At 40.6% G+C, this 11,699-nt stretch overlaps 1 protein-coding gene across 3 annotated transcripts in view; it reads right to left on the bottom strand.

Annotated features, from left to right (window-relative positions):
* Window positions 1-8,991: 8,991 nt before the first annotated feature.
* Window positions 8,992-11,699, bottom strand: part of roraa (RAR-related orphan receptor A, paralog a) — a 251,316-nt gene continuing 248,608 nt past the window's right edge. For all 3 annotated transcript variants that reach the window (XM_031564481.2, XM_031564482.1, XM_012833619.3), the window contains 2 exons: window positions 11,084-11,196; window positions 8,992-10,387 (listed from right to left, as the gene is read on the bottom strand). In XM_031564481.2, coding sequence (XP_031420341.1) covers window positions 10,223-10,387; window positions 11,084-11,196 — 278 coding nt within the window. In that variant the 3' untranslated portion in view covers window positions 8,992-10,222. The remainder of the gene's footprint in view (window positions 10,388-11,083; window positions 11,197-11,699) is intronic.

Genomic DNA, 11,699 nt, shown 5'->3' with positions numbered 1-11,699 from the left:
GGTCTCTTTTCTGGGTACCGGTCAGGAGCCTGGCAGCGGCATTTTGGACTAGTTGTAGGCGGGACAGGGACGAGTATACAAGGAATGGCAGTAGTCTAGTCGAGAGGATATGAAGGCATGGATGACCTTCTCAAGATCTTTGGGTGACAGGAAATATTTGATTTTGGCAATGGTGCGACGTTGGAAGAAGCTGGCTTTAACTACTGCATCGACCTGTTTGTCAAATTTAAAGGCCAAATCGAATATCACACCAAGGTTTTTGACCTGGGGCTTGACCAGAGTAGACAGATTGCCTAGCCTGCTGGTGGTCAGTTTGATGGAGTCAGGGGGGCCGAATAATATGTGTTATTTTCATTTAATTGTAGGAAATTTTGTGCCATCCAACACTTGATTTCCTCAAGGCAGTCCAAGAGACTATTTAGAATTTGCCGGTCGCTTAAGGGGGAGATAAAGCTGTGTATCGTCTGTACATAGAACTGCTGACTACTTCTATTTTGCCCACTATAAGCATATAGTAGGTCTTTAATGCAGTAATCAGGCCTAGAAAAAAACAAGACTTATTTATATTGTACAGAACACAACAATAATTATATTAATAGTATAGGTGCTAAAGTAGAATGTTGTTAAACTTCTACTTTCTTCATTCGTATTCATAATCATAACCTACCAATATATAAAGCCTTAATTATGTATTTCTTTTGTATTGTTAAAGTTGAGGGTTGCATGGATTCAACTCAATATCAGCTAATTCTTGAAAATAATGTTCAAGAATCTGTCACAAAGTTGAAGTTACACGGGAGTTGGGTGTTCCAGCAAGACAACGACCCGAAACATTGCTCCAAATCTACCAAGGCATTTATGCAGAGGAACAAGTATAATCTCCTGGAATGGCCATCCCAGTCCCCAGACTTGAATATTATTGAATATCTATGGGATGACTTGAAGCGGGCTGTCCACGCTAGGCAGCCATCAAACCTAACTGAACTGGAGATTTTTTGTAAGGAGGAATGGTCCAAAATACCTTCATCCAGAATTCAGACACTCATCAGAGGCAATAGAAAGCGTCTAGAGGCTTTTTTTTTTTTTTTTACAAAAGGAGGCTGTCGTAAATTCACCTTATTTCACTGCTGAAATATTACTTTGTCCATGAAGTATTATATATATGACAAAGAAGTTGCTGATCCAAAGGCCCAACAATTTATAAATAAAAATTATGGAAATTATCAGGGGTGCCTAAACTTTTTCATACAACTGTATAAGGCTAATATAATAGTATGGGCCAAAAGGCATTCGCCTTGACACAAATCTCAGAAGCCAGTCTCCTATATCGCTATCCTGAAATAAAGAAATGTTGTCAACATGTAGACCTATGCATGAGGAGGCTTGTACCCTACTCTTAACTTGTGCATGACATAGTCGTTATCAAGCCGGGAACATTCAACAATCCACATAGATGACACAGTTTTTTAGTTCCCGTTGTCGCGTGCCATGGCATTGAGCACCCATAGGATGACATTTTTAGAGATGTCTGCGATCAATTTCAATTTGGTGTTTCGTAGACTGAAGTAGCAAGCATCGCACCGGCCATTGAAATTAATGGGGATGATATTTCCTCACTCTTTCCAGATCTATATAATACCTCCCTGTGTTGAACACGCAGTTGTCAATTGAAGCCGTTCATAATAAGCAGTGCATAGAGAACAGCTTCTTAGGTCAGGATGTTTTCTATATTATGTGAGTGGCATAAAGTGTTATTACTTAGGCCTATTGATACAGTTCTAAAACATATTTGATGTATGCTTTATTTGGCCTACTTAGCTAGTCATTATTTTTGTTAGCTGTTAGTATACTAACTTTAGGATATAGCCTAAATGCCCCATGAGAATATGCCCATTTCACGGCTAACCAAAGGTAAAGGTCAAGGTCAGGTATTCAGCAGGCGCTTTTAGAGACTTAAAGAAACACTTTAACTGACTTGTAAGTAGCCTATATTTAAGGCAGTTCCAGCACACATATTATAACTTAAATAGGTAGGCTATAATTTGTCTAGTTTTGTCTATGTCTAGTTTGGCATCAATTATATTTTGCACCAATACATATGTCTAGACACAGTGACAGCACTATCTAGTTCTATATCATAGAGCATTTGTATGCATCTGTGGGCTAGGCTATAACAAAATAAGATGGATTTGTGCCTGACGTGCTTCTTCTAAGGCTAATGATGCATTTAGAATGAACATTTTCTCAAATTAACTTATCTCAAAAAGGCTATTGCTTAATGGTCAAAACATAATTTCTGATTGATCTCAGATGTCGAGGTTTTCAAAGTAACTACTTAAGACATGCCTCCTAACAAAGAGAGCAGGTAAAAATAATCTACAATTTTTAATCACATTTGTTTTGTGATTATTATATCTACCAAACAAAAATAACACAGACAATAAATAAGAGCCCATTACAAGCGGTAAATTTTATTATGGGATAACAGCACATAAAGCACATCTAAAATCGATGTGTCCAATGCACTTTTAATAAAGGTAATATTAAAGGTACAGTTTTCTAAGTACAATATAACAACATTCATATTAGAATGAAAAGTATTTAAAAGACAACATTAAATTTCTTATTTTTCTTTACAGCTGTATTTACAAAATGAATCAAAATACTTATTTTCCATATTTAGGAATCAGACAAGAAGGAGCAAAACTACTTGTGAAGACACTACCTCCTAAATAGAGTTTAAAAGAGCTGGGTAAAAAGGTACATGATCATCTGTCCCCATTTTAAGATCAGTAGCAAACGTGTGACATAAAAATTTGTGACAAACCACAAACCGTTCTCGGCTTTTCCCCCACATTTTTTATGCTGCTTTAACGTGGAGCGAACCAACCCCCCACCCTACCCGAACCCCTGCCTCACCCCCAGTCTCCCAACCCTTTAAGCTCACATGAAACAAACAACAGTTAACAGATCCAGATGTGTAGTATGCATATTTTTACATACACATGTGAATACTTAAAATACAATGCTTTAGTCATTTTTTTTGTTTGCAACAATAAACTGAAGTTTTAACATTGTAAAACTGAGGGTGGAACAAAAAAGTGGATTGTCTAACTGTCCATTCTTCTACAGAAATCTAAACCTGATTCTGCCACAGTTGTCTTTTTACCCAATGTCTGTTAGACCACACAGGCCATTATGCTCTCTTACATTATAATGGTTCAACAGTCTTAGCTGAGTTGCTGACAGAAAATGAAAATGGATAAGAGTGGATATACTGAGCATTGCAAAAAATGGGTTGTCAACTGAAATATACAGCACATTGCAATAGATGGACCTAATTGTTTCTATGGTCTTAAACAAACATGAAAAACACCAATTACTTATAAAGACAGCGTATGAAAAAGTTGGACACACAAGATAGATAAAAGTCACCTAAATGTGCAAATACATTGTCATTCGAGTACATGTTTGAAAATCAAAAGAAACAAAACAATAGCAACAGCTGAATATAATGTCTGCATCCTGTAACACTAAGGATCGCTCAGTGTAGTTCAATGTTTATTATTGCGAGTATTATCTGACTGCTACAGAGAGGAACAAAATAAACAAATGATTTTGTTTAGCTGTTTTTTTTTCTTGTACATTTGAGTTATGAATTCTTGTAAGGGTGAGCAGGAACACAAGTTGCTTGTAAAACAGGAATCTGTGACGGTTGTCTCCGGGAAACTGCCATCAAAAGAAGCTGGTTGAATTTTAAATAAGGGAGCAAAAATGTGCCTTATATCAAGCATCACCCGTACAGTTATTTCCAGTATCAGTTTAAAGAACTCAAGTCCTTTCCAGCTGTAGATACCGAAAACCCGCAGCTGTAGGTATTTGTATTTGCAAAACAAACCAGCAACATATCCAACCAGTGGTTTTCACAATCAGAACTAGGAGAAACACAATACTGTAGTTTACAAGCATGAGCAAACCCATTCCATGTTTTCAATAAAAAATAAAAAATAAAAAATGAGAAATGCAAGTTTAATAGCCTTTTGAATTAATCAATACTGTTTTTTTTTCTTTGCTAAAAATCTTAAAGTGTGAAGGAAATAGCCATATCCCAAGACTAGCACACTGATACAGGTACTCGCTGGGTATTAAAGTCATTTTAAAACCACTATCAGTTTCTTTACCATTGTTATCATTATAATTATCATTTATTGAGTCCTAATATCAATAATGCATCAATACTCAGAGAAATGAGTGGACTAAAAGGGTGGCCTAGTCTATGAATCAAGATTTGTTTTGTTCACAAAAGTAACTTACCTAGCACCACACATCTGAATAACACAAATTAAATGTGCACACCCTACCTCTATCAAACTAAGTCTAAAAGAGAGAAGTATACTAAAAACAGAGATATCTTTACAGCATGGTGTACTCAATAAACAGATAAATATTTGCACTGAGTAGGCCTTAATAGCAGTATTTTCTTCTTACCTATACAGACAGAAGTTACAAAGTTAACTTTATACATGTGATCAATAATAACATTAAATATTGTGAATTAAAAAGCAGAGAGTGAGGGAGAGAGAAAGTGAGAAATGAAGCTTTACAGCATACAGGCCATATGAAGTTCTTAGTTCTCCACCCGGGAACAGAACCAGTCAAATATACAGACAAAAAACAAACAAACAAACAAAATCAAAAAAGAAGGTAAAATAAACAAACAAAGAAACACAAAGTTAAAACATAACCCAAGATAAATAAGAGGTGTATTTACATGCAGATGTTCAAAGCCTATGCACAAAATTAATAATTATAATAATACACCATATATATTATTGCTTGACATTCGATTATGGCTAAAAGATTTTTCATTTTTTATTTATTTTTTAATGATCTTTTTTATTTCTATATTCTGAAACATATTTCACTTTCAATTACTGTGTCAGATGTGCTTTTGGGAGAAGATAAAACAGACTTTCAGTAACTTTTTATATATATAAAAACTGCAAGGAGAATGGCTGATCTGGGATCTCGGTCATACCTCCACACCTTCTGAATATGGACACTGTCACGAGTGTGACGTTACACTTCATGTCTTATTACTATATATCTAAAAGAGCACGATGTCACAATTCAGCAGGCAGTCCAAACACAAGATGGGCGCCACGCATTCTAGCACGAAGGGAGGGTTACAAAATGCCAGTGCCTGCGCAGGTCGTGACAAGGTCGTGACAAGGTCGCTGATTGGTTTGCATAAGGAGGCGATGAATAGGCAGGAGAGATGAGGTGCATTACGGCATGCTTGTGCAGCCTCGCAAGAGAGAGAGAGAGCTTGAGCTCTTTGCTACCCGAAAAAAACAACAACAACAACAAAAGAAATCACCTTAAACTGGGAAAGTAACACCGCACGCATACACACACACAGCTGATCATCTTACCCTGCTGTTCCGCATCGATTAAAGCCTTGTCTGGGATTCGACTGGAGTAACTTACATGGACACAGAAAAGCAAACACACACACATATGTGTGCATATGTGTTCACACACAGACTGCCTCTCAAAAACACACACTAACACCTACAAACATACTAATATTGCTTTTACATGTGTTGATACACTGGACAGAAACCACAGACCGATTCAAAGACACGACAAACAAATACCACAGAACCCAGTCAAAATACAAATTCTAATATCCGCAACAAAGCGTCTCCCTAAGTGGCACGTCCTCAAACTACACAGGTCCAAAGATGTCTAAGTACCTCTGACCACCAACAAAAAAGAAGCCAAATAAGTCTCTTTTCGCCCCTCAGTCTACTATATTGCTTAGTTTTTTTGCCTATGCAACATCGACAGGACTTTAATACAAGACACCACACGAGGAGTGATAGTATTTCTCCCTATAGCTTTGGGGGTTGACTGGTGGGGAGACAGAGGTTTCTGGGACAGGGAATCACACTGAAGGTTAGGCATTGCTGCACATCAGAACGTCTCAAGGACCACACAGGCAGCCCCTTGGACACCCGTATCAGTAAAGTCTGAAAATACTATCTGCCTGGAGTCAGCTAGTGAGAGAACACGGAGAGGTATTTGGCACGTGGAATCACCACCACAGAGTGACTATTCTAGAAGAATCCCAGCCTTCCAGACATACATATCCACAGCACAGCAGGCTGCTACAGGAGATGGGCTGAGGTTATGAGGAGAGGGTGATAGTAGCCAATCCCAATGGAAAGAGGCTCCCGAAATAGGTTTCAAAAAGCCTGAAACAGTATTTTAGGCATTTGCAGGGGCTCGTGCATTCATTCTGTGTAGAATGTACAGACAAAATATGAAATAATGTATTTAAGAAATCTGTATATAAACAAACTGTATTCAAGTATATTTGACTTTGTGTTTTGTGTTTAGGTAGAGATGAGTTAATGTCTGTATGCCTCATGAATTCTAATGTTAAATGAATATTGCTGTGTCGTTGCTAGGATTGAGGATATGCATTTGGCTACTATAACAAGGCTGCAAAGCCTAGATGTTAGCTGACTCTGGATTTGGCCCTCAGTTCTGCGTCTGGCTCTCTGTGTGTAGAGGCCTTTGGGAACATTCCGGAAAGAGATACACATGCACGGTCCATCTGACGTTTGTGAGGTGTGACGCACACCTGCCTTTAATAAACACCTCCTACTTAGAGCTTAGAGTAACAAAAATCTCCCTGAGTGATTTAACTGAATGATCAAATTCAGCTCTCTGCTCTGTCTTGAAGATGAGGGCAGGTGAGGGCAAGTGGGGGTCAGTAGGGGGTGGTGTGTGTGTGTAGGGGCATACTCCTAGATTGTCATTCACAGTCTGAAATAATTTTCTTTTTAAAAGTCTGGAGTTAAAGGCAAGTCTCTGTCTGGTAAAGTTGCAGGACTATTACTAATGATGACTACGGGATATTAACATTAATCGCAGGGCCTGTGAATGACAACTGGTGTACAGTATGTTACATCTGATGAACCAGCTGAGGAGAATAGGACATGACACGTTACAGAGAAGCTTCTTTAGGTGATATGTGCAGATGCTGGCATCTCAGTACGGTGGCTCCTCCATCAACCGATTCAGACATCCCCCCCCCCCCCTCCCCATTATGGGTAGAAAGCAGAAACATGCAGGAGAAATGGAGGAATGACTGCCCTCACAGTAAACATGAATAAGAAGAGTGTTTCTAAATCTGTTTCAGGTATTTGCAGGAAATGTCTGGAGTTGGCTGGGATTTTCTAGAACACTCTGCATGCTTTTTGTCGTTCGTTTTTTTTTCTTGGAATGTCTAAACAATCTGTTGTGGACACAGACTACACAAGCGACAGCAAATATGGCACAATCAAGGAGATGTTGGATTCCCAAAAGCTTGATCACGCTAGAACAAAACAATTAGCAAAAGACTCCAAAAATAGCACTTTTGTCCAATAATAGCTTTTTTCTTCTTGAAAGGATAGAAACTTCAATTGTAATTATTGCAGAAATAAGTGCTTTTGTGTCACCTCTCTCTCTTTGTCTCTCTCTCACTCTCGTTTTTTTATGAGCTTATGTACTGTACATGTTACAAAAATAGAAGTTTTGCTACCAGACAAGGCTTTGAATATCTGACTGCCCTTCTTTCCTTTGCTGTCTCATAACCAGCTGAGCTGAGGCCTTCACTGAGAGGCAGGTAAGCCAACAAACACACGCGTGCACACACACACACACACACACACACACACACACACACACACACACACACACACACACTCAGACTCTTTACAGACAGACACTGACAGCCCCTAGAATGAGGGTACAACATCAGCAATGAAACGACAAAGATGATGGATGGATCGGTGAAGTGCACTGAGACACACACACACACACACACACACACACACACACATACATACACATAACTGTTACCAACCATAAAATGCTGTTTTAATTCGACTTGAAGCCTGCGGTTATTGTTCCAGCGGCCACTAGATGGAACCATTGTATGGGCGATGGTGCAGGTAGAGTGCCAGTCTGGTTGGACGAGCACAGGGGTTGCTACGGTAGCGCTAGGGCCCTCCTGCAGTGCACACAGCTCCCCCTCCTCAGTTCAGTCATCCAATCAACCACATGCTGACAGACAAGAGATCGTCAGCAGACGAGAGAAAGAGGATGTTTTCTTTTTGGTCTTTGTTTTGATTGGACACTGTGGGCTGATGGATCTCTCAGAAGAGGCCAACTCAAAGTGTGTGTGGGTGTATGACAGAGTGCTTTGGCTCACGTTAGGTTCTGTGTGTATGTGTGTGTGTGTGTGTGTGTGTGTCGTCTGATGGTTTTTGTTTGGGGGCTGCCAAGGGAGGAGTCTGTGTACGCCTTCACATCAGCCCAAATCCAAAAAATGCGAGTTAGAGAGAGAAACCTCTCTCTTTCTGCACAGCCATAACAGTGGCATGAAGCTCCTTCACACCTCACAGCACTGTTGGGCCCAGGTTCTGGAGGGGGATGTCAATCTCTTTAACCAAAGCTTCAAAAAACCAAAACACATGTGGCAGAGCAATGGGGGTTGAATGAAGGGACACACAAAAATAAACACAGGCACACACACACACACACACACACACACACACACACACACACACACACACACACACACACACACACACACACACACACACACACACACACACACACACACACACACACACACAAACACACACACCCAGCAGCCATCATCACCAACAAGACATCACCCAGCCACAGCAAAACAACAGCAAAACAACAATCCCGAACAGCAGCAGCCCGCAGCTATACTCCCATATCCAGCCTCTCTGCCACTGTGGCTTTTCAACGTTTTGTGATTCTTTTTGCACATGCAACACATCACTAGGTAATATACAAGTCTTAAATTAAAGAAAGGTGCAAAGAAAAGTGCCTTATCAATTCAACAGTTCAGAATAGTCTAACCTACGAATATCATACATGATATTTAAAATAGAATCTATAAACATTACTTTTTTCTGTTTATTAAGTACTTATGAGCGTATACCCTGTAGCACGTTAGAAAACTGGTGGAATGGACCCTTGTCATTGATGGCGCCCTCAGTATCACTGGTGAGGCTCCTGTCCAGAGAAGGTTTAATAGCAGATGGCCTTACATGATATCATCTATGCAACCATGGTGAATGGAGTCATGTTGACAGCTAAAGTCATTGCATTTTTTTTCTTTTAAAACTAGAATTACCAGAATTCTACTTTTTTTTTTTTTCTTGATTTTGACGATTGTCCATAAAAAGGTGCCATTTACGTCACCATGCCGACATTTCCACTCCACACTCTGGTGGTCTCTCTCTCACTCTCTCTTTCTCTCATTTACTTCCCCTCTCTTACCCTCTTCTTCTTTGTTTCTCTCTTTTTCTTCTGCTCGCTCTCTCCCTCTCTCTCTCTCTCTCTCTCTCATTAAATTTACTGTCAGTTTGTTATCTGGGAGTCACATTCCAAAACAAACACTGAACATAAGAAGAAAACAAATTGCTGAACTCGATGGAGTCGTGCATATAGGAAACAATCAATTTGTGAGCACACAAAATCTACTTATACTGTATATATGGGCAGCCGAAAGACTGTTAGGAATACCTTTTCAAATGCCAGATTTAATGAAAGCGACACTAGGAAAAAAAAATGTTTGGGTCTCATCTGTGAAACCCGTAATTTCTGCCAGTCGTTGTGAACCCCCATGAGACCACACCAAGGTTATATGCATGAATACTCCGAGTTCAGCCATAGAGAAAGCATTGTGTTCTTATCTCCTCTCCACCTCCCTTGGGTTCATAATCCCACCCGTGTCAAACAAAGAAAACAAAACAAAATGAATCAAACAAAAACAAAACTTCAGAGGGCACAAATCCAGATACTACCCCCGCCCCCCTCCAAAAAAAATCTGCCCAGTCAGAAACCCCTCTCTCTTCTCCCAACCAATCACATTGCATCCCCTCCTCTTCCCACAATCCACCACTTCCAGGGAAAGATAAACCAGAATAAAAAGGAACAAACAAACAAAGGAAAAAACTTCTGTGTGCATTATGTGTTTTTTTGTGTGTATATGTGTGTGTTGTCGGCCATCTTGGTGAGTGCAGGGCACCGTTTAAAGTGTCTCAGATTCATGCGCGACATTCCCCCAGCCAGGCGGCGAGCCTCCAACAGACGGGTCGGCAGGCAGCGGGTAGCCTCCTGCCAGCTACCCGTCCACGGGCATGGCCTGCTCAAAGTCCGACCCGAACAGCTCCTTGTATAAGGGGGGGAAGTGGGCGCGCACAATGTCTGGGTATATTGCTTTGAAAGCCGTCAGCTTCTCTGTATGCCTGCTGCACAGCGCTCGCAGCGTCGACACTTTGCATATCAACTGTGGAGAAGAGGAGGGGGAGAGAGAGAGAGAGAGAGAGGGAGGGAGAGAGGGAGGGAGAGAGGGGGGTGGCAGTGAGAAGACAGCAAAGGCAGTTTCTTATTCAGTATTCCGTTAGGGTTTGGAGAACTCTTTTTGACATACACAGACACACACACACACACACACGCGCGCGCACTCACGCACAGCCAGTCTCAAACACACACACACCGACACACACACACACACACTGAGGATCAAAGAACAGGGTCATCCGTGTTGCTACGAGGATAAGATGGGAGCATGAAAAGTATATTACCACCTAATCTAATCAATGAAATCTCCTGACAGATTCGCTGGAGGTACATTTGGCCTACAATCTAATTGACTGAAAACATGCTGGAGCTCTACCACCAGTCGAGGAGCAGGTCCTATAGTCCCTTAGGTTACATGCTCACACTCAAGTCATTCTGATCATATGACGTGTGTATGAGGATAGATAAGAGAGAGAGAGAGAGAGAGAGAGAGAGAGAGAGAGAGAGAGAGAGATCCCTCTGGGTTCTCAAACTGATCGCAGTGTTTATGCGAGTGGACGGTGCCTGGTGTATGTGTCTTCGTGTTTCATCATACTGATCAATTGTTTGTGTGCTTGCATGTGTGTGTGTGTGTGTGTGTGTGTGTGTGTGTGTGTGTGTGTGTGTGTGTGTGAGTTTGTACCTTAGTCAGGATGCCATCCTCTCTGTGGTTCTTCTGCAGGACGTGTTGCAGGGCCAGCTGGATCTTCTGTTGCAGTTTCTCCACCTTCATCTTCTCCTGAAGCCAAGACCGGTCTGTCCACAAACACACACAAAGATGGAGAGATTGATATATAGACACATATGTAGATTGAGTAGAGCCACTGATGAAGTTTGCTGTCACAAATAGTATTCTATTGATTTTGACAGCATACATGTTTTGTTTTTATGTAAAAGCGTTGTAGGTGGTTTTGCTGGTGTTGAAAACCTTGCTGTTGAGATTTAAACAGCTGTTAAAAGAAAAAAAAACATTTAATATAAGGTGTGAGAGATGCTATTTAAGTGAATAGCAGTTCAATTTTTGGCCCTCGACTCTCAGCCTCAAAACTGTCCGATGGCTCCAGGAGGTTAAAGGTCATGGGATAAAACTCATGGCGACTCTACAGGAGATGAACTTCCTGGCCATTCTCTTAAGACCCTTTCTACTGCCATCAAAACCAAACAATCAAAGAAAATCAATGTGGTTCTCTAATGAAACAAGACTAGATGGTGACCATTTTCATTACTAGATTCAATATTCATTGCTAGATGAATGCTTC

Source organism: Clupea harengus, chromosome 3 (assembly GCF_900700415.2).
Source record: "Clupea harengus chromosome 3, Ch_v2.0.2, whole genome shotgun sequence".
Lineage (NCBI taxonomy): Eukaryota > Metazoa > Chordata > Actinopteri > Clupeiformes > Clupeidae > Clupea > Clupea harengus.
The sequence above is the reverse complement of the archived record's forward strand: the minus strand, read 5'-3'. Positions and strand labels throughout refer to the sequence as shown.